The following is a 24,291-nucleotide window of genomic DNA, read 5'->3' as shown; positions in this document are numbered from 1 at the left end:
GGGGTTTCATTTCAGATATCTGATTTGTAGGAAATAATGAGCAGCCTGCTTCTGTGTCGGACCCCTCTATGGTCTCTGAATCCATGAACACAAAAGCATTTGGATATAATTTTGGCATATTTCTGTGTAATACATAGATAAATCACTAGTGATCCAGTAGCTCTTTTCTCAGTGGAAGTGGTATTGTGGTGAAGCTGTTCAAACTTGCTGGTGGATTCTACATCTTGCCCTTCAGTTGAAAAGGTACCATTTACTTCTACAAATGTTGGATGTTGGTTTTTAACAGGATTTCATGACAGAGATATTTTTGTTTCATTAATGAGTAAAACTAGTAGTAGGCAATTTTGTTGCAAGCTGTACAGAAAACCTTTTGTGCCGCAAGACATAGTATATACAGCTTCAAAATGGCTGAGTTCTTAGAACAATTTAACGTTGTTGAGAAGTTATTTGCTGCTATTTATCAGAATGAAATCGTCCATGTCAATACATTGGAAAAATGTTTGTTGAATAATAGCCAATTTCTTCTTCCTGAATTAGCATTTTGTATGTTCCCATTAGCTATTTTTAGTGAACTATGTATACATACATGTTTAAATTCCTATATATTTTACATTGCTTTTGCTTAGTTTAAGATATATAACTTAACTGATTAGACTTGTAATCAAGAAGAGAAATGGCACATAATGATGTATAGGCTCTTGAGAGAATTGGCCTATAATTCTCAGGATTATTGGCAAAAAACCCTGCCCCCCCCAAACCCCTCTTCCCAAATGGGATGTAGATTCTGTGGCAGTTGAAATGTGTATTATTAAACTCCTTAAGCAAACCAGAATGGCTCCCAGTGGAGAGCAAAGACATTCTAAGTATAGCCAAGACTAAATTCTCAGGTCTGGGTTTTCTCTACTCAATTCCCACTTGATTATCTCCTGTACTATTTAAACTTCATGCCATGCCATAATTATTTAATAAAGAGTAAATATAAAATGTATCTCAGTGGGGAATATGACCTTTTACCTTCATGTTGTTATACCGAAGACGGACACAGATAAACAGAGAATCTGGATCAGTATAATAGTCTGTCTCACTTGATAGTTTCATTCTTCTGGTGTCCGAGATGGTTATCCTGTAAGGTGCTGAGTATATTTTGGAAGAGTCAGTAAGTGCCATCAGTGTCTCTTGCAATCAGGTGTTTTCAGCTGTGCTGATGTCACCAGTTATTTAAAAAAAAATTTTTTTTTTTTCAGTAGAACCACAAATGATACAAGAGGATAGAAGAAGCTAGCACTGAATGAGCATAGTGCTAAAGGACTTACATATGTTACTTATTAAATGCATCATGGAATTCTTAGCAAGATTCTCAGCATGAATGTGTCATTTGAATTATAATGCACATTCTGAAGTATAAGGAAATTCTAAAAAACCATACCTGTAACTGTATTAGTAAACACTAGTAATCCTAATGTAATAGAGGCAGTCAAAGCCTATGAGTATGTAGAATGCTACAGAACTGACTTTTGTTTTCTGCATTAATTTGGAGTTTAACTTCGAATAATCAGAAATTAGATTATTATTGCCACGATTTCATAGTAGAGAGTATTAAAGTGTCTGAGGTTTTGTGAAATCATCAGTGATGCCAGTAGGGCTCTACCAGCTATTACTAACTGAGGATCTGGGTCAAAATATCTTGGTTTATCCACTAGAGATTAACATCATTACAGTGAAGTGGCTATGTATGCATAATAGCCATACACAATTGAAGAAGTTAATGTGTCTAATGAATAGCTGTGCCCTAGTTTGTGATGGCAAAATGTTGGGGCTGTGTGTGTAATGTATTTATTAGATCAGCAAATACGGTACTCTTGATTTCTGACTGTATAACGAACATAGTAGAAGACCTGTTCTAATTTGCATTTGTACCATAACTTGCTATATTACTGCCATTGTCAGTTTTGTCCAGAGTAACTACATTCATCCTTAAAGGAGAATTTTGTGACAGTGCTTCCCTGCTGTATCTTTCAAAATATTTACTCAGCCTTTGATAGACGGTGAGAAGTCAGCATTGGAAACTGGAGCAGTTTTAAGTGCAGAAGTCATGCTTTTTTGGTTCCCTTATTGAGTAAGCCAAACTCACTAGTGTAAACCTTTGGAATACTTTCAGTTAAAAGTTTTGCAAATAGCATGCAGCATTCACATAAATTTTGTCATTTGCTTCAACATTCAACATTTGCCTCTGAATGCATTTTCTGGAATACTGGCATAAAATGAGCATGTACATTCAGTTCAGCTGTGCCCACCAGAATGAGCAGGCATAGGGGGTGTGTGCATGCTGCGTGTGTATATGCATCAGAATTCTTTCAAGGCTTAGCTGTAAGTAGAAAGATATCACTAATTCTTTGTTTAACAAATTACAGACACACTGATTGTCCAGGAGCACCATGCAGTTCATTATACAGATAATGGCAGAAACATTTTTACAATTAAATGGGTGGTGTTGGGGTACCAGGAGTCAGGGGACCTGGTCTGTATAAAGCGGTCCAACATTAATAGCTTGTGTGTTCCAGCTTTCTTAGCGGAAGAGTAAGTATGACCTTTGAAAAGAGATTAGGGATCCTCATGCAGAAGTTCTTGTAAAGCTTAGCTTACTATTCAGCCTGTCTTACACACAGTGATCGGGGCGCTTGCCTGACCAGTAGGCAATGTACACCTTCTAGGAACGCAGGCAAGGAGAGGTTTTCCGTGGTGAAGCTGTGAAATCCATCGTTCTTAGGTAATGCAACTTAAGAGACATACAAAGGTATCTACTCATACAATACGGGGTTTTTTTTTCTGTTTTCCTTTCAGCTTTAAATGAACCTACCATAGATTATGGTTTCCAAAGACTGCAAAAGGTCATCCCAAGACATCCTGGTGACCCTGAAAGGCTAGCTAAGGTAAAATATTTTTAAGCATTTCACTGAGCCCACTAAATATGTTCTTTCACAAAAGAGACAAAATTGTATCTTAAATGACAACTACATCTGAACATAAGTTCACGAATTAGTTGTAGGTCCAAACAAGAATTTGATCATGTAGAACCCACATTTATCTGTTAGAGCTCAAACACTGTGAACTTCTTTTGCTGCTAAAATGAGAGTCCAGTGCAGATACCTTCCCAGTTCATGTTCATGGTCCTTTGCATTTATCCATATTGCCAAATCTGTGGACATAAATAATACATGATAGACATAAAGCATTGGTTGCAGAGGTCTAATCTTAAGGGAATCTTTTAGTAAAAAACACTTAAAGCTCAACTTTTTCTGTTGAAAAGCAACAACTGCACTATGCATGTATTGAAACAACTCAGGATTTTATGTATCCGTAATACTGCACACTGTGTTGATGTGGCACCTAGCACAATGAGAGTGGCATTAATGACTATATTACTGGATTTTAGTGCAGTACCAAAAGTACCTATTAGAATCTTTGCATGATGAAAGACTATTGTATTCAGATAGTATACTGTGTAATTTTTTTTCTACAACCAGAGGTAACATAAGACAGCTAAAGTGTTTTATTTATTTGGTTACCATTATTGGGAAAAAATAAATGGACATGGAGAGTAATCAGATTTTTATGTGTCTGTGCAAAAGAATATATTGAAATTCAGTAGGGATGGAGTTCCTATTTAAATTGGGTATGTCTGAAAATTGTCTCCATTTTTGAAGCTTGTGCGTTGAAAGCAGCTTCAGGACTTTGGAGAGCTCCAAGATAAAGATGGAGCACTGGGCACACAACACAGCCCGTGCCGGTTGATGTTTCTCTTAAATGTCAACACTTTCCAAAGCGGCTGATGATTTTGCATGTCTAGTTTGAGATACCATAAAGGGTTCAATTTTTCAGATAAGTGGCAAATAACAGCTCTTTAAGGGACGCAGTTTTCAGAATGACCACACACAAACACTAGTCACTTCAGAAAATACTAACCCATGGTTTTATTTGCACTGAAATCCTTTTCTGTTAAAATGTCAATTTTATGCATCTGCTCGTCCTCCAGGAAATGCTGTTGAAACGAGCTGCTGACCTAGTTGAAGCACTGTATGGAACACCACATAACAACCAGGTCAGAATGACTACAGGGGAGTGGTATACGTTCAGGTGTAGTAATAAACACTAGAAAATTTCTCCAAGCACGTTTCTGAACTTGTCCCTTTCATTCTGCAGGACATCATTCTGAAACGAGCTGCAGACATCGCAGAAGCTCTCTACAGTGTACCAAGGAATCCTGCACAGATCCCTGCGCTGTCTAGCTCTCCTGCTCACAGCAGTATGATGGGAATTAACTCCTATGGTAGCCAGTTAGGAGTCAGCATTTCAGAGTCAACACAGGGGAACAACCAAGGTAAGCATTGCAAGTGGTATAGTGTTAATTTAAACAACGAAAAATTGAATCACAGTTGCTTCTATAGTAGTTTCTCAGCTTCTCTACCTGCCCAGCTTATGAACAGAAAGATGGCTTTAAACTGTCAGCATTAGAAATGGATGTGTGCTGCCATTTTGGATGATACTATGTCTGCACCAGCTTCCAGTCACCAGATGAGCTATGGCTGAAATAATTTTTGAGTATTTTTTGAAACCAACTTCACTCTGAATTCTCTCCCTGCTCCGCTCGGTATCTTTTTTTGTTGTTGTTGTTATATCTCTGTTTTCATGAAAGACAAGGAGAGCAACTGAAAAAAACCTCTCATAGTTAAAGAGGTGGGGAACTTTCTTCCCTTTTTTTTTTTTTTAAGGCTCCTTCGTCAGTGTTAATTTTACCAACTTGCATGTGTTGTATGTATTACATTTACTCCAGATATATTACTGATTGTTAGGAAAACGCGCCATAAAATGACATATTAACAGGAATACATCATGGGAGCAATATAAACTTTGGGCATTTTCTGACTCTTGAATATTTTGATTTTTAGCACTCGATTCCAGCAACGTACAGTCTGTGGCTGACTGCATGAAAGCTGTGTTTAACACTCTCAGGCAGTAAAACCATGTCTTATGAAGTTAATATTACATATGCCATGTCAAAAGTCATCATGTAGATAGTTTTGCTAGTTTTTTTAATAAGGTCTTACCAGCCCTGCATTAGAACTTCATAATATAAATGGGCAGAAATAACCTGACTTGATATCTAAATGGTAACCACTTTTAAAGTAGCTATTGGATCACATCTTTCTAATGAAAGCTTTTCTGTGGAAAATTCTTTTGCAGCTGTAGTAATTGCCTTGTACTTTAATGCTGATAGCTATAGTGTTCTTCAAGTCTCCTTTTGGAGAAAAAAGAGGCTAAATTTTGGTTCTCAAATATTTGAGTTTTTTTTTTTTTAAGACAAAAAATGGTTTTTCCTTATCCAGTTTATTCTTTTCCCCAAGTAAAGTATCTTCAAAGTCAAGCTGCAAACTATATATGGGTTATAATTTCCCCTTAGTAATGCGCTTGCTTTATTTGTAATTCATCAATAATTTGAAAAGTATAATCTCCCCCCTAAAACTGTAGAAAATCCCACATATATTAAAAATTCTACCTCAGAAAAAGATAAGCACACACATTTTTTTCCAGGTCTTAGAACAAATTTCAGCTTCTAACAAATCTGATTAGATAAATATATATTAGTTCACTTCAAAAAGTTAGTTTCCCACTTTGTTTTAAAACTTAATATTGCTTAACTTGAAAGCATGTGCGTAAAACCCACTGAATTTAATGGTACTTGCTTAAATGTTTTAATTAATCTGGATTTAAATAAGTAATTTATTTAAGCAGGGAATATACAGGAGAAAGTTTTAAGCCGAATCCATTGACATGCTTTGAAATGTGTTTTTTTTAGGTTACATTCGTAATACAAGCAGCATCTCACCCCGAGGTTACTCCTCCAGTTCCACACCTCAACAGTCCAATTACAGCACTTCCAGCAATAGCATGAACGGCTACAGCAACGTCCCCATGTCTAACCTGGGCGTTCCAGGCTCACCTGGATTCATCAACGGCTCTCCAACAGGATCCCCCTATGGATGTATGTGCTTTGCCTCTTTTATATTTGATTCTTGCTCCTGCTTAATTTAATTTACCACATCAAAAAATGCAGCAAGTGATGTCTTTCAAAAGAAGTTCTCGAGATTTAGTGAAGATTTTTGTAAAAGGTTCTGATTTGTGTTCTGGTATTTTTTAGTATGAACTACAAAATGTTCCCATTTTTCAAGAAGAATAGAGGAATACTGAATCCTACTTGTGTTTCCTTCACTTTTTATCCTTATACAGGTTCCTAAGTGGCAAAGGCCACAAGGAGAAGTGAGGTACAATTTACAACTTCAGATGATTAAGCAAGCAGCCATCGCTTTTAGCATAGAGACTACTCCGAATCCTATCTAAAAGCCACTCAGAAATAATTTTTATGTGTATGACCTGCATTAACAATAACTGAGAGCTGAATTGTGCATTAATTTCCTGTGAAACTATATTACCTTGTTAACCAGAAATATAACAACGATGGAATTAAGTTCTGGAAGTTAGTATTATTGCGTTTCTAGTTACTAGTTTTACCATGAACAAGTCACTCCTCCTTTCATGCCTCGATTTCCCTCTGGCAAGAGAGTGTGTGTGTGTGTAATAGATATATATGAGGATGAACAGTTAAACAGCTATTTACTTATTGACTTATTATTTAATTATTTACCTACACTGTAGTTTACGGAGGGTGTAGCTCCCAATAATGTCCGGATCATGCCTTTCCAGAAAACACCTGGTATCCTGCAAAATATTACTTTATTTTATTTACATTCACGTTATCTGCATAAGGACTGACCCACTCGCAGTGATGATGAAGGCGCCTTGCTGGTCTGAAACCTGCTAAACAATATATCCTCACAGTCTGAGCTGTAATTTAAGGCTAAGGTGCAACTCAAAGGATGTTCGGATACTTTTGGTACTTCCCCTATTCTGGAGCTTTGCCGTTGACTTCAATAAGGAAAGGACTGGGTCTGCAGTATATTGTTATTCTGATTTCAAACTAATACTTCCATGAGACTTGGGGATGCACTTGAACCCACAGGAAGTACGTTATTTGTTCCTTGTTTTGCTGAGAAATAGCTGATATTTTTCTGGAAAGTAAGCAAACAGTTGCTTAACAAGCTATTGGACACACATAATGGGACTTTTTCTTGCAAGATACTTCTTTATAAAGAAACCAGTTTAGATTCAAATCTAAGCAACAGCTTAAAATATCTCCCCTCAACTCCAGCCAAGGAAATCTTCATTTTTAAAAAGCTGGGGAGGGCACAGGAATTACTGGCCTTCCCAATTTCCAAAGCACAGACTGTATGTGGACACGCCATTACTGTCTTGCTGCTTGTTCAGATTGACTCTCTCTCTCCCTTGATGACTTACCATTTTCTGATATCCTCACCCTTCATTTTAAAAGAATTAAGCACTCTCTTTTCTGAACTATTCAATATAACTACCTCTCTAGTCAATGTGAGAATGAGATCTTCTTTAAGAAGTAAAATGAGTAATCAGAAGGTAGACATTTTAAGCAGTTTTACCAAACTTCTATAATTGTATTTCTGATGAGGATTCCCTTTTTTCTTTTGCAGTAATGTCTTCAAGTCCAACAGTTGGCTCCTCCAGCACTTCTTCCATCCTTCCATTCTCCTCTTCCGTCTTTCCTGCTGTCAAACAGAAGAGTGCCTTTGCTCCTGTCATCAGACCCCAAGGGTCTCCTTCTCCTGCCTGCTCTAGTGGCAATGGAAATGGGTTTAGAGGTAAGAAATGTACAATTAATATTCAGCCTGCACATGTAAAGCACCCTGCGTTAGTCTAGGTAAATACAGTAATCATCTGAATACCATTACACTGATACTACAGGACTCAGTAGTGAAAATCTGACCCTATCCAACTGGATTAAAGCAATGCTCCAAGCTTTGTCTATTGGTTTTAAAACAACAGGGGACACCCATTTATACCAAGAAGGATCTGACCCACGCTGCATTTCAATACCAGCTCTTTTGTAAGGAATGACTTCTCCTTAGGCTTCAGGGACTTGTAAAACAAACGTCTGCCCTGCAGAGTTAATACACAGCTCTGTACATAACAGCCAATGTCTTGAAACCTGCTGCAAGGTTTAGGCTCATACCGGGAATTGAGCCCTGTAGTACATTTACAGCCTTTTTAAAGGTGATCTGCAAAACAAATGTGAGTATTAAGATAAGAATGGAAACCTGTACTAAATTCTTTCTTTTAACAGGCTGTGGGGGGGCATGCGGCACATAAATACGCTCCAAGTCTCCATAAAAAAAAGCCTTTATAGGGCCTGAGAAGTCATCTGGCTCCTTCAGACTTCACTAGAGATACCACAGAAAACACAACTGGGAATTCAGCCATGCCAAGAGCCAGTGGTAATTCTAAAATGAGCCCTACAAACCGCACCTGTTGATTTGGGTGCATTATAAATCCTTAGCCAGGCCACAGGGACTTACATAAACTGCGATTATTTTATATAATAAGGAAATTCTAAGTGTGTTGAACAAAAACAATTACATTTTTAAAAGCTAACCTACAGAATTCTGCTATATATCTGAAACAGCTTCTTCCCCTACCCCAATTACAGGAAACTGTGCTTCTCTAAGATCATCTTCTCCCCATTAATGAAAGAACGTTGATCTGCCCATGTAAATGCACAAGTATCATGTTGACAGAGAATATAATTTCTTTTCCACTCTGTTTAAAGAAGATGAAAAGAAGGATTTGAAGCAATTTTTTAAACTATAGGTATAGAAACTTTTTTTTGGCCCAAAAGTTGTAGCTATTTATCCAAACTGTTTAGAAATGGGTTTATATCTTTGTTAATGTTTTGTATGATCATGGTGTCTAAAGAGTCATCATGCCTACCTGGTCTGCAGTTAACTTTTTTCCTTCCTTTTTTTTTGGGGGGGGCGGCGGGGAGGCTGTGTTCTTTGTATCAGCTAACGAAGGGATGTATTGATTTCACTGCGTTTTTATAAAAAAAGAGAGAGTTTAGCTGTTTTAAGGAACTGCTCCAAGGTAATGTAATCTTAAACTGATTTAGTTAAACATTTAACTAGGAAGGCCTATCAACTTAAGAACAGTTTGCTTGTTTAGCTTAAGCCAGTTGGACAGTGCTATAATCTAAAGACAAATCAGTGCGTTCAGAATAGATTTAAGTCTGCTTTAAAGTTAAACTTGTCTAACTTCTGTGTTGAGAAGGTCTAATTGTTAAGAAGTTACCTAAGGTAGTGCTAATCACAAATCAGAGAAAATTACTCAGATTGTTTCTGGGAGACAGGAAAAGGACATACTAAAAAAAACCACTGACTTTTTATTTAAGTTAATACTTTTCCTTAACCTACCACGTCTGTCCTGTCTGCTCAAGACTCTGCTTAGCGAGCGTTTCTCTCTTCTTTAACCCTTTTGTAAACAGGTAAAGTACTAGAGATGGTACCATTCATGCCATTTAGTGTTTACAGCGTATTTTAGCCAATCTATAAATTAGTAATCAATAAGGGATTCTAAAAATGGAACTTCAATATTAAGCATAACATAAAATCTCTAAGCTAAAAACCCAGTCCTCCCATCCATGCATTTTTACTGACAAAAGTCCACTCCTGAGATGTTCAGGATTAATCTATCAGTTAAGGTTATGATTACTTACTGAAATAGCTTATGTGTATAGAGATGCAGAAACTTGTGCATGGATAAACCAATACAAAAGTTACTAACCATATCCCTTTCTTTGTGGGATATCTCCTTTTACATCAACACCCTGATAAATAAATACAGTAATACGCTACAGCTGTTATATAAATAAGTTTTCAGGAGATACAGTACCTAGTACAATGGGACTTGTCAGTCAGACTGCAACGACAAGCAACAACAGATGTGACTCACAGCAAAGGTAGTAGTTGCTTCGCAGAGCCGAACACGTCTGCCCAAGGTTTGTTATGCCAGGTCTTTGTAACTATTTAACTATATCAGCCATAGATGCAAATTCTTCTTTCCAACTGAAATATTTAAATTGATGCAAGCTGGGGAGCACATGCTTTGGAACGGATCCAGATACAAACAGCCTGATATCCAAATTAACGTTCCCACAGTGCTGACAGACAGATGTGGCCAGAAAGTCAACAGGAGGGTCCCAAAGAGCCTTCTTGAATGGACTTACCATGCTGCAGCAATGGGAGATTGTTAATCTCCTCTGCTATGCCATCACCCTGTGCTATAAACTAAGAATAGATGTGCTGGTAATGTTGTTTATTTATTTATTTACTTATTTATCAAACTTATGCATCAGTAAATACTGATGGAGATAGAATAGCAGAAGCACAGAGCAAGCAGTAAGTATATGCAGGCTGCTTCCCAAAGCACGTCAGGCAAGTGTTTTGACATTACCTCTCAATTTCCCCACCCATAATATCGGGAAAACATCTCCCCAATGGGGATTTTTTGAGCTTTAATGTAATGTTTGCAATGTACTTTGGCTACATCTTTCGTTGAAAGGCAAAAGTTTCCTGGTGATACAGTCTCCATCCTAGTTACTGCATCCTGTTGCAATGAGAAATATTAGAAATATATATTAGAATATTAGAAATACTACCAGCACCTCAGGGCATGCCACTCTACTTACAAGCAGCAATGGAGATCTAGAATATAGCTTCCACATATGTTAACCACAGCAGTGTTGAAGCCTAGATTAAAACTAGTCTAAACAGAAGGAGCTGTACAATTATTCCAGGCATTTTACATACTGCCCATTATTCCAGGCAGTTTACAGTACCACTGGAAATTTTTTTCCAAAAATGTATTTTGGGAGGAAGGTCTTGGTGAATGCTTAAAAGCTGCTGGAGACAGTAGGACAGCTGGTAGAAAATACACTGTAACTCAAAAGTATTAGCTAAGCACGAAACTTGCATATCTCCTGACTTTCAGCTTTGGGCTGCACAACACAGCCAAGACATGTGGAATACCCTCAGATAACCCCCTGTGCCATGTGTTCTTGCTTACCTCTTTCACCTGCCATCTGCTCTACATTCTTACCGTGTAACAGGACATGATAGGTAGAGAACAAGCAGCAATCCATACTGGACACCACTCACTTCTATATGCTCTCCAAATTGAGAGCAGGTGATCCTGATCAGAACAATTGTGTGCTCCATTCATGTCATATGTCAAGGCAGTTTAGAAAAGGCACCGGGAAGATACAAAGTGACGTGACGCAACACGGCATGATAAGTACACAAATGCCTAATCAACTCATCTCAGATGGAAGGCAGCTGATGGGAAAAGCAAGCAAATTGGAAACTGCTGGAACAGCATGGACCGCTGACTGCCCAGATTACCTTTGGCCAGCTCAGCACATCTCAACATAAAAATGCAAGCTCAGTTACAAGGAATAGCAGGCAAGCCCCAGAAGGTCAGATGTTCCATTAACCATCGGGATCCTAGCCAATCTAAAAGGTATTGAAATCTGAAACCCTTAGGAACAGCCTCAATTTAGCCAAGGGGACATCTGCACTATTCCCTAAAGAAATACAGGTATTTGAGTTGAAGACCCTAATTATTAGTATCTTGTCCTGACAAAGTTGAGGGTGTCAACAGCACTGGGGATTCCAGTCCCCTTGCATTAGAAGGCTGTGCAAACAGGTAATGAGAAAAATAGTTGCTCTGAAAAGTTTGTAACGGGTGGGATTCAGATGGAATGGCTGGCTCACATTTACAAAGCAGTGGTTCCTGATTGTTACCAGTCCAGTGCCTGACCTGCTGTTCCATGTCGAAGCCTAGCTCCAGTCAACACTTAAGACACAGCATTTTAAAATAACTCTTAACAGAGATTCTAACCAGGTAAAAATAAGTGGGCCATTTCCACACTAGGAATGTTCAGCAATATGCTTCTGCCTGAATCAGAATGATTCCAGAGCCTAGACAGTGATTTAAGTATGCCAAAGGCTGCAAATGATATATACATGATGTCAATATGCATGAAAAATATGCATCTGTCATCTGATTAAATTTGATACATTGGAAGGATCAAGTACATTTTTCTCCCCAGTTTATTGGCAGAGATGTAAGCCACACAGACTGCTTCAAAATAATGAAAACCTTGAGAGATATTTAAAACTTCTTGCTAACACTTAACTAAACAAAAATATCTCCTGTTACTATTAATTACCTATCTTTCATTTGATGGGATGTTAATTTTAGTAGCTCATCATATGTCACAGACTTTATTCAGGCTAGACAAGAGCTCCTTTTTTAATGGAAGAAAATATTCAAGACTGTTAGGTGTCGCAAAAAAAGAGGATATTGGGTAAGATTCACTATTGACTTCTCCTTTGCAGGTGAAAACTTAGGCACTTTCTAGTATAATTGGAAAAATGTATAACTGCAGAGTGGCTATACATTCCTGTGCTCTTTAATAATTAAACTAATGCATATATGACTTTGCAAACACATACTTTGATTTTAAGGGTGTTCCTAATTAACTTGAACTAAATCAAAATAATTGTTCAGGCAGCCTTTTGCACATATACAGCTTAGCACCATGGTGAGATAGTAACTACATCAATGCAACTCAATAGATGAGGCCAAATTAACTTCTCCATCTCTTAGCTATCAATGCTTTTGTCTCGATTTTTTAAAAACATGTTACACAAAATATGGTTTAACCTGTTTATCATGTAAAAGAGATAAAACCACTGCTTATTTATAAAAATCTCACCTGTCTGTGGTTAGATGATCATGAATGGATGGATGAAAATTTTATATCCAAATACAGAAGGATTTCTGCAAAAAAAAAAAGTGTTAATTTCCTATGGAGGAAAAAAAAAAAATAAAAAGAAATTCTTTAGGAAATACTTGAAGCTTTTGACTACTTCTTAGTGTCTTAGTTGGAACCATCCTTCGCAAGTTCTTCACAGAAGCTGTAATTTAGTTCACTCACTCACATTCTAGTATAAAGGAGGATGGTGCCCCTCATCCAAGCCACTGATGTTTTCTGCTAAATGAAAGCCAGCCGTGTTTTCCTCTGAAAATCCTTTCTTTTCTCTATCATTTTCAGTTGATTAGTTACATAACAATAAATGATAGATAATAAATGGGTGCATTGTTTTACAAATGTCTCTGTGGTCTTAATATTGAAAGTAAAACTGCACATTTTCTAGTGGTAGCCATGATGGGAGTCAGAGATACCAATAAGGTGAAGCCTGCAGGTATGAGCTGCACCTTTTATTAGACCAAATTACACAGAAGCTAGCTCTGCCACCAATGGCTCAGGGGCTTGCAATGTGCAAACCTACCTTTATATACAGGACAGCTCATGCAAAGAGTTATTTCTGGCATTGCAGGGTAGGAACATTCATTTAAGATGCTCAGAGTAGCACCACTGGAGCACTTCATTTGCCTCTTCAAAGACCTGTAGAACCATTGGAGATTGGAGTTTGCTGGAAACTTAGTGGCAAAAGAGGAAAACCAAATGAGAGATCAAGATGTTTTACAGGACAGTGATTGAAAATGCTCAACGCCCATCTTCTCTAGAAAGCATATTTTTTAAACCAGGTCATAATCTAGACACCAACAAAGCACCTGTGATACCTGAAGAACTAGATCAGCATGTGTACATTTATGCAGCGGTTCTTACCAAACGGCTGTTTGAATTGCAGAGTTCTTTTCCACTACAAAGCAAGACAGCGTTTTCAGGGGCCACTTGTATACACTAGGCTTATGATCATTATTAATTACACCCATTAAAGGTGCCTATCACCATAGCATCTGGGTACTATCCATGTTTGATTATTTATTTATAAAAAAATTCTCCAACCTTGTGACAATTTTAATCAAGTGTTTCAGTTGATAATTGCAAGCTGTCAAGGTTAATACAATAAGGCTCATCTCTAATTCTTTTTCCATTTCCCTCCAAGAAAAAAAAAAGACCCTCTGGGATAATGACTGTGGTTTCTATATTCCCAACTCATCAGGGAGTGTCCTGCATTGAACCACCTTTATTGAAAAGTTACATCGATTCAATATCTAGTAATACAGGCAAAAATAATTACAGCTTTGCTAGCAGTGTAAGACCTTAATCCAAACCTCACAAACATTCAATAAAGAGCGATACAGGCTGGGAATAGGCTTTTGACAGTGCAGCCCCAAAGGGGAGTGGAGGTGGGGTGGAAATGGACAGATGAGGGTATGTAAAAAGAGAGAGAACCTCAGAGCAAAGCCATTTAGATGGGCTGTGGAAAAACAGGTGAGAATGCCAGCCGATATTCCTCAACCTACTTGTTCTTTGTTGCAGAAGGAGGTGGAGTTGCAACATTAGGATGAAATGCCAGTGAAACAATTAGGCTTTGCTTGTCGTTTCTGTGTTATGTTACAGTTTTACCTGAATTGGTCCATGGGCAGGTTCCATCCTAACAGCTCCATCCTAACAAAGTATGGTTGCTGCGCTGGAGCACCTACAACCTGGAATGACAGAACAGACTTGGGCTGGGGCGGGAGGCAAAAGTAAGGAGAGGGAAGCAGGGACTTGCTGCTTGCTCAGGAGGAAAGGAAAGGAGGCAAAAGAGGGATCACCAGAACCCCAGGGGTAACAACATACGCCTCCTGATTGCAGGTGGCAGTTTTGCTGTTGCCATCACTAGTTTGAGTCCAGGACTGCTGGATAAAATAATATCTTTAATTATACAGTAAAAATGTACTTTCCCTTCCATTTAAGGAACTTTCCAAAATGCTGCATCTACAAGTATTCTTAAAATATTTTTGAAGAGACATGGCAGAAACTCAGGCTTGGTCTTTGCGTTGATCTGCTGGAAGAAGTTTTCCTTGATTAAAAAAATGAAAATAATGTTGGTAACAGTAGTATCAGAAAAAAGCATTTATGCCAATATGGCCTATCCCCCTTGGGAACGGAGTTTAAACTACACTGGCAACAGACCCTGCGCATCTCAAATGAAACCACATTAGCTATACCAGGGACTGCAGCCTCTCTGCGCAGACCATCCAAACAGCCACACTCTGCCTATGCCAGGAGAAAAGATTACCGCAGGTACGGACCAGCCAGGCACGGTCTGTGTAAGTGCTCCTTTATTTGCTTCAGGCGAAAGACCCAGCTGGGTTACCTTAGACAAACAGTTTAAATTCTTCGCGCTAACCTGGATGGTTTTGCCTGAAGCAGATTAGGAAGCGCTCACACAGACTGCTCCATCGGGATACCTGTGGGATGGCGGTGAGCAGCTGAGGGCACACACTTACCTCTTCTGCCAGCCCAGCAGAATCTGGAGGAGGGCATCAATCCAAGACTTAAGTTTTCTTTTCTAGAGGACAGAAAGGCAGGCATGTGGTTAATACACAGGGAGAAGGCTCTCCAGTGTCAGGCTGGGACACTACCGTTGGGATCGTTTTTTGGTTTTGGGGGTGAGGAGAAGGAAAGGAGCAGCCTCCTTAGTGTTACAGAAAATATCTCTTCTTCTCATGTGCCCCCCCCCCCCCAAACCAGGCATACACATATTTACCGACTTCATTTAGGGTTATGTAAATTGCCTGTTTGTTTGAAAAATAACAGCAAATTCCTAAGCAATTAAAAAAAGTAGATATTTCACTTAAGACTGTTTGGTTTCACTTTCTCTTTCAGCTATCTGCCAAAATTGGCAGGGACTTCTAGCCCTAGTCAGTTACAAAATATGAAAATATTTATTTTCCTATTGTATTAAATCATAGACCATATCCACGGTTGTTTAAAATCAACACAGCTCCAATAAAAGAGTCATGTTAGCTGAGGATCTTGCCCTAAGCATTTTTTTAAACACTATGAACATAAGGGTGAAATTAATTCTCAGAGGACAGGGCTTTAAACACATGAATAATCCCACAAATTTCAGTGAACATAAATCTTTGCAGGATTAGGACCTCGCACTGCACTGAGGCCCCTTTGAAAATATGACTCACTCATTTGTTATATAAATACGTATAAACTTAACTTACCCCTCAAAACCTTTGGGAACAGCACCAGTTCCAAGCAGCTTCAAATGTTGCTGTTGTCAGTTATGAAGAATATAGCTGCAATTAAAGGCAGTGAGAGTGACTAATAAATAATTTACATAAGCCCAGTGTTCTGGGAGTGTGCCAGGTAAGACTACAGTGATTCAGACATACGGGGTAAACCAAGCGAGAAAGAGAGGCTGGTCCATTATTTCCACTGAAACTGAATTAGCAAACCCTAGCTCTGGTCATTGTCCAATGAATCGGGACTTGTAATTCTCTGGCTAGGTCCCGGGAGCAGTGCATGGGCGAACTCCCATTTGCTTTCACATCTTTCCTCACTCACAACAAAACCCTTTCCGCAAGCGACTGAGTGGGAAGCAGAAGGCCCTGCTCGATTCTGGTTTTCAAGAATGATTTGGAGTGTTCAACTTGAGAAAGCACGAGAATCTTGAATTTTTTGGAACAGTTCTGAGCAATGTCCATCTCCAAGGACATGTCTCAGGAGATAAGCACCCAAAAATGGTTAGGCATTTCTGAAAATTCATGTACTGAGACTTGAATTAATCCTCTATCTATCTCCTTTATCCACTTAAGAACCACAATGGGCCTTGGCTTTTGGTGAATTTACTATGAAATGGCACATTGTCCATTGTCTGTGGTCATTGTCAGTCTCACCATCTTAGTCCTTACTACAGCATAAAAACATTAAAAGAAACTTGAGGTCTAGTTTAACCTGCAAATAAGGCCATTGCTGCAATACATGGCTGCACACAGAAGGGTGAAGGGCTCAAATATACTTTGTTCCATAAAAATTTGCCAGAATTTCATCTTTGTCAATTTTCTTTTTCAGCCATGACTGGTCTTGTCGTTCCCCCGATGTAAGGAAGAGGCAGCTTTGCTCCTCTCCCTCTTCCCTTTTTTCCTCTTTTTTTCATTTTTCTTTTACAGCACAAAACTACTTATTGTGATGGACCACTAAAAAGAAAAAAATAGCACTACAAGCTCTTTTTTGGGGGAAAGCCAGGCCCAGAAAAAAAAAGGAACATTTTTTATGGATTGGACAAGATAGAAGTCTGCATCTTTTACCTGTTTCATATTTCTGACACAACCACGTCAACTCCTAAAACATTGTGAATGAAGAATCAGCCAGGAGCCAGGATGAACAACAGTTGGCAGAACGGAATCAGAAATGCAAAGTCTTTCTTGAAAGACATGAAACCTTCCTAAGCTTTGTAAAATATTAAAAGGAGAAAGAAATTGGCAAAATGATTCAAGCTTGATATTTTGGATACAATTTGTTTTACTTTGTAGGGGAAAAAAGTTGAAGTTTCTATTTTCTATGGAGCCTTTCAGATATCGATTTAGTTTATGCAGAAAAAAATTCAACAAAACAGGGTACCAGCATGAAAGAATTTCTAGGACAAACTGACATGAATGATGGAACTTTGGTGTATGTGTGTATTTGCTTATAGTTTAACCTCTTTAAAAAATGTAAGATGTTTTACAATTATTTAAATAAATAAACTTGTAACTTATTGTATGTAGAGGTAGAAATTAAACCCTTTTTTGGATTTTTTCCTCCAGTTGTACAATGAAGAAAAATGATGCAAAAATGTAGTGATAAGTTTGAGATATATTGTTACTGCTGCAATTGCTCCTCACTTCTTCCCTCTTACTGAGTTCATGTGCAAGGATGTATAGGATTCTTTCTGATGAAGAAAATCATCAGAAACTTTTACATACATTGTGGTATACAGGTCACTAATTCATGTATGAATTTTCATCCTCCTCATCTTTCCCCCTTCCATTTTTTGTTTCAATTAAAATATTCAGGTACTAAGATTAACTGGTAAGTTTCAAAGACCCTGCTGGCAAATGAGTGGCACTTCGGGGTTTGAACGAATCAGGTTTTTCATGAGGTACTGAGTTTATTTTATAGATTCAATGCATGAATTAGGAGGGAAAGGGTTCTCTAACACACTGTTTTTCCACGTAGTTAGAACTCCTTAAGTTCAGTTATACTTCATATTAAGGGTGCATTTATAAAGGGTAAATATGTATTTGAATAATTTATGCACTTTTATCCTGAGTCATTAAAAATGGTAAGTATTTTCCATTTATATATTGGAGTTCATAGAAGTAATCAATTGCTTTGAATTTTTCTGCATTTTAGCATTAAAAAGTTTAGTTCTCCTTTGCATCTCCTCTCCTGAAATTGGAAGGTGAGAACAAGTCTGATAAAAAAAATCACTAGTTATCTGACTAAACCAGAGACCACTCAAAAGAACGTGGTTGTTGGAAAGCCATTTTCAGAGAAAAAAAATCAGCTACACTACTTACACCCCGCTACAATACACATGACTCATAGCTGGATGAATAGTTGTTCCTATGATAACATCTTTATGTTAATAAATAAACCCTTAATATATGGCCCCTGAAACTGTACTTGTCCATTTGCCCAGTAGTTTTATCAATGGGTAAGTAAAATAGTGTTCTTGGTGATCCTTATATATGGTAGAAGATGTTCAATTCAGTACTGGACTCAGGATGGTGAACAACTGACAACTTGCGTGGCTGAGGTCATTTGGAGCTCATTAGCAGCTGTTGTGGAGCTAATTTGGATTAGTAATAGACTAGAAAGCTTCTCTCTAGATCCATGGTTCAAATCCAGCTGCAATGATTGGTGGCCAAGAGGCTTGGTGGTGTGTGTGGCATATGACTTGATAGACCCTCACCTAATGGACAGGCTTTTGGCACAGGACTGCGTTTTGCAAACCTGTAAAATCGTCCCTTTAAATCGCCCAGTGCAGGAAAGCTGACTGCCTGTGAGCCTGCTTCTGGTGCAGACTGCATGAGAGCAGGTCCTCCGTGAAGCTCCGTTTTCATAGTGTAGCGTAGAGTTCAGCTTATGAGCGGAATGTATTTAATACACATGAAGGTTTACAGGATGTGTTTCTTAACCAGAATGCGGCACAGCAGAGAAGCCGGGGGACTGGAAAGACGAAGAAACTGGGCTACTCCTATCATCCCTAAAGATGATACGCTTGTTGGGAAGCGGCTTTGTACTACTCCTGACTATGCTGTGAGGTTTTGGCAGGGACTTCGTTAGCTGCCTTTTCAGTGCTATTGAGTTCAGTTTTTAAAAGGTGGAGGGGTTTTACTGTCTTCTAAAACTAAGGCCCAATTTATCATATCAGCAAAAATGGCAATTAGAAGCAACTTTAAAGAGAGATTAGGTGGGAATAATGTGGGTTTAAGAAGCATGAATATAGTTAGTCAGGGTCTTACAGTCAGGTGACAGTGTCTACGTTCCAGAAAGGATGAAATAAAATAACTCACCATTAGTTATGGTTGCAAGTTCATTGACACTGCAGGTTCTTTGCACGCCCTTCATGCCATCAGGGAAGTGGCAATCACTGGAGGTCAGCGAGTGATCTCTGAAATAGGAAAGAATCACAGGTGTTAAGAAGTCTGGGGTTGTAACTGTGTACTGCTGTACGTTCACCTCTGGTAACACAACAGGGCGCCCTGTCTGACCTGATCATTGTTACTCAGAACAAAAAACCCAACAAAAAAGTATTTCATACATTCTATAGGTACCGGTATCCCAGCAAGGCTAAGAGTGGGAGGTACAAATTCATGTTTGGAATTCTGCATGCATACAGCAAAAAAATAGATTGAGGATTATTAGAGTTGGGATTAAGACTTCTATAAATTTCAGTGAATACTACACTGAGTCCCAGATTAAAAAAAAAAAAAAAATCTTGATGGACCAGGCTCATTTCTGATACATTATCTCCCTTCCCCCATTTTGAACTAGTAAAAAAACCCAAAGAGCTCCAAAGCATAAAGATGGTGGATTTCCTCCCCCCTCCCCCCCGCCCCAGCCTTTCTCTGTACAGGCTACTTTTTAAATTTTATCATCTCTGCTTAGATTCAAAATTCTGTGCCCAACAAATATTCCAGATAGTTAGGAATTTCTAGACCACATGCTGAAGAGCAGCAGCTTGCTACCTTAACTCCTCTCACATTTTTTTAACAAATAAGATTTTCATTACAAAATCTCAGTCACAAAGGTTTCCAATTTAAAAAATTGAGACATTTCATGGAAAAAGCTATTCTGTTAATTGTCCACCCTTCTTTTTTTATTATTTCTTAGTCAGCATAAGCACATAAAAATATCACTGAAGTCTTGGGAAGATTCAGGGAAAAAATAGCTAAAAAAAGAAAAGGTTCTGAAATGCTCGACATTCCTTTCACACTTCAGTTATTTTTATTAGCTCCGTCCAGTTGCTCAAGTGGGAGGGCCATGAGTCCAAATGAAAAAGAAAACCTCCTAGGAAGCTACTTCAAGTACTTATAGGAAGATAAACAAATGTAGCTGCCTATGTTGATGTAAGCATGGAAAATGATTTTTTCTGGTTTGATTTGAGCCAAACAAATGAAAAAAATTCAACATAGGAATGATTTAGAACACGGATTTTGCTCATGCATGGAAATCATTGTACTCAAGATGAGTGTAGAACTTACTGGTAGCTTTACAAAGAAAAATGTGTGTAAATAAATACAATCAGAAATCCTTGAACATGAAAGAAGGACTTTGGCAGTGGCAAAACACCCAACAAAAAGGAAAAGTCATGTAAAAATTTATGTGTAAGGATTTTTTCAATGTAATAAGCAAATCTGTCCTCTTTTAGTTATTGCTGTTTAATATTCCCTAACAGCTTTCCTTTTTGCCACTAGAAAGACGAAAGTGTTGCGATAGGTAACTACAAATTTTATCATAACTTTGAAAGAGTATGTTTTATTTCATTATTTATCTTGGTATAGCATCTTACGCTCCCTATTTCTTTGCACACTTCCAATATGCATGGTTTTTAAAGACCGTTTTCTCCCTTCTGTAAATTAAGGCCTCATTTCTCCCTACTGTATAGTTTTGGGGTTTGTTTGGGGTTGGCTGGTCGTTTTTTTGGGTTTTTGCTTTGTCAGTTATATACGGTATGAAGTTGCTATGCACAGAGCTTTTGTAAAGATAGCTTTTTTTGTTTACTGTTTTTAATGGTCCTACTTATGGAAGAATATCTTGTTTGTAAAATGAATATGTCTACTTCAGTTTTAAACTTTAAATTATCCTAACAAAAAATAAAATTTTTGTACTGTAAACAAGGGGGGGAATTATCTTAATTTCAGAGTATTCAATATCCTTTATTCTTTATCGTCTTTATGTGTCTCTCAAGGTACTGGTACAGCAATAACACTTTAAAAAAAGGGTAGTTACATTCTATGTGACAGTTCTTCAAATTGAGCCTTCATGCTTGTCTGTAAGACGTCCATCCACAATTTGGTAGAGCCAGATTGGGATTATGCCGGTCGCAAATTGAGATAGTAACGGTTTCTTCTGACCATTCCTTTATTACAGCTGATTAACAAAGTGGACAACACCTTTGTGAGAATTTAGTCCTTTTTTGGGGAGGAAAGGAGTCAAAGGTAGGATAGCTGTAGCTTCCTTTTTGGGAACCTCCCCTTTTGTTAGTAGTGTACAATTGGTCAAAGCACAAAATCAAAGAACAAAACTCAGACTGACTAATGCTGGCCTTTTCTTGGACTCTGCTGAACTCAGCTTGGGGTTGTTCCTTGGTCCTGTCTCAGGCACTGTCTTGGTGCGCAACTCTGAGCAAACGATGACGCTTACGCTGCAGAGATGAGTGACGTTGGCTCCTAAGAAAAAAAGTCTGAAGTACATCTACTCCCTCTTGCAGCAGAGTGCATGTTTTAGTCACTGGGATGCATAAATACGCTTCTTTGCAGCTCCAGTGCTCTGACCAGTAAGGGAGTTCACGCGGCAGAGGCCTTGCTCCACTTCCACTCCTGTTCTTCAGAAAGCAAGAGACTCTGGCTGCCAAAGCCCAGGTCAAGCATATGTAAGATGGGGAATTTCTGTTCTCTTTGTAAGAGCATTGATCAAAAAGGTAAATTAGCTTTATTTTATCAGAAAAAAATAAACCAGAGTGCTGAAAAGTGTCTTGGAAAATGGTAACTGACTATTTAAACCAGGAATATTCCATTTTCTTGTGTGAAAATCACTGGAAAGGTTCAAACAAATGAAAATTTTCTTTGATGAAAGCCACTTTTACTGACATTTTTTGACTAACAGAAGACAGAATATGAGCCAGTGTTTAAACTACTGCCAGATGTCAGTGAAAGCATCTGAAAACACCAGGCACTATCAACCAAAAGCTGAGAAGAAAACAGTTTTTTTGGTAATCTGCTTCAATTATTCATTCAGGGATAACATGCAATTAGTAGGTGACCTTCTTCCCAACAGTGGAACCTAAGTTGTCCACTGTCCTAGTGAAATACCCTTCGACTCGTCTTGAACAGAGGCCCATTCTACTTAAAATCTGATTCAGCTTTTTTTTCCCCCTAAGAAATCCCAGTAGTGTATTAAGTGACGATTTTAGTGATAAAACTAACAGTTACTTTGAAAGAGATTCTTAGTCTTTAACAGTGACCTACTGTTATATTCAAGCAAGGAAGTTTATTACGCAGATGAAAGCCTGGAGATCTACTGTGTTCCACTACTGATCTGTTACCTCTTTAAGGACTTGATGATGTACAAATACGGCATGTGCCTGTGATATGTTACCGCTCTCGGCTTCAGAGCTGTCCTGTAGTCTGAGCAAATTCCAAATAAAATGCTGAGTGAGGGAAGGAGATGCATGAAGTACCCCAGGAAGAGAGTTTCAGAGAAAATATTATCTCCTAAATTCACAAAAGCATACAAACAACTCCCTCCAGCCCCAAGTAGCTTAGCTGGTATCATCAAAGACTATCTGTACTGAAAGGGAATCTCTATTAAAAAAAACAAAAAAATCCCTACCATCAGTTACATTGTCATGCTGAACCTATTTCATTATCGGTCTTGCCCAATTCTTAAACATCAGTGTGAAAAGATTTTCCTTGGCCCATGTTAAGACCAATAAAGGCTAGAAATCTACAACCTTCTTAAATCCTTAATTCAGCAAGTTTTACAAGAAGAACAGATTGTTCAGCCTTCCTTTGTAAGATTGCTGCCACGCTCTGCAAAGAATTTAATGACATTTGTTACATCAAACGTAGAAAGCGGTCCTTTTCCAAAGGCAAGGTATTTGGATAGCCGTTGACTTGTACAGTATCAAGAACTCCGAAGGAACATCTCTCGTAATAGTAGGGGTAAACGGAACCTCTCCTGTAAGCGGTCAGTGAAAGCCCAGTTAGTCTTCACCTAGGGAGCAGACGATTACAGTTGGGCATGGCCACGTTGCCATCTGCGCGATGCCCTGGTTAAGAAAGGCCGCCTAGAAAAGCAGATTCTCGCCCACCCTCCTTTTTGCCTTTACAGGTCTTTTCTAGATGGCTGTTCTGCAAGAACTTGAATTTCACTTTAATAAATGGTGAAACAATAGCCACTCATTCAACCACTTACACAGGGCAGCTAGGGAATCGCCAGACCAGTTAAAATATTTATCTCGGTGACAACACACAGCTGTTGAGGTGCAAAGATCTGAAGCTTTAATCGCACCAGGTTATTTAAGTAGGAATGTCTCATTAACTCTGCTTGCGGGACTGGATTAAACAGACAGCTGGTGGCCATAGCAGAGGGTGCCGACAGAGCAGCCATGACAGAGACAGTGTTGAGCAAACATCGGTGTAGATAAGGGGAAGCAGGAAACCCAACACTTCCCCCTCACGAAGTGGAAGGCACCAAAATACTGTCCCGTGGAGGCAACGTAAGAAGGCTGGGGGAAGCACTAGAACGGGGAGGGGGCAGGGGAAATCAGATCTGCTGTCCTTTGTGTGTGTGCAGTTACAGCAGTAACAGAGAAAGACCCGGGAAGGACAAAAGACAAGCCTGTCCATTCCCGTTCCTTTTCCTGGGGGGGACGTGGATGGAGAACGCTATTTTCCTGTCAGTCTTCTGCAAGTTGTGTACTTGGGGAAACTCATCCTCATTCCTTTTTGCCTGTATTCTCAAACTCAACCCAGTATGGACACAGAGGCTGTCGCTACCCCGTTCTGAACACAAGTTAGTAACTGTCTCTGCAATCTTGCCACCATTAAAGCCAGTGGCAGCTTCAAACCTACCTTAATACTGGATCAAGGTTTTAATGAATGTGGTTCTGGGTAGAATTGGTCAGAAATTGCATATAGCAATAGCACTTGAGGAACAGTGAAAAGGGAGGGGAGAGTGGAACGGGGGAATAAATAGCACGAGTGAGAGAGATTGTCTATTGGTAA

At 38.7% G+C, this 24,291-nt stretch overlaps 1 protein-coding gene across 1 annotated transcript in view; it reads left to right on the top strand.

Annotated features, from left to right (window-relative positions):
* Positions 1-17,393, top strand: part of EBF2 (early B-cell factor 2) — a 37,021-nt gene extending 19,628 nt beyond the window's left edge. The window contains exons 5-10 of the mRNA XM_009585653.1: positions 2,842-2,930; positions 4,034-4,099; positions 4,201-4,378; positions 5,855-6,040; positions 7,617-7,784; positions 16,865-17,393. Coding sequence (XP_009583948.1) covers positions 2,842-2,930; positions 4,034-4,099; positions 4,201-4,378; positions 5,855-6,040; positions 7,617-7,784; positions 16,865-16,896 — 719 coding nt within the window. The 3' untranslated portion in view covers positions 16,897-17,393. The remainder of the gene's footprint in view (positions 1-2,841; positions 2,931-4,033; positions 4,100-4,200; positions 4,379-5,854; positions 6,041-7,616; positions 7,785-16,864) is intronic.
* The last annotated feature ends 6,898 nt before the right edge of the window (positions 17,394-24,291 follow it).

This window comes from Fulmarus glacialis, unplaced genomic scaffold, assembly GCF_000690835.1.
Source record: "Fulmarus glacialis isolate BGI_N327 unplaced genomic scaffold, ASM69083v1 scaffold38090, whole genome shotgun sequence".
Taxonomy (NCBI): Eukaryota; Metazoa; Chordata; class Aves; order Procellariiformes; family Procellariidae; genus Fulmarus; species Fulmarus glacialis.
The sequence above is the reverse complement of the archived record's forward strand: the minus strand, read 5'-3'. Positions and strand labels throughout refer to the sequence as shown.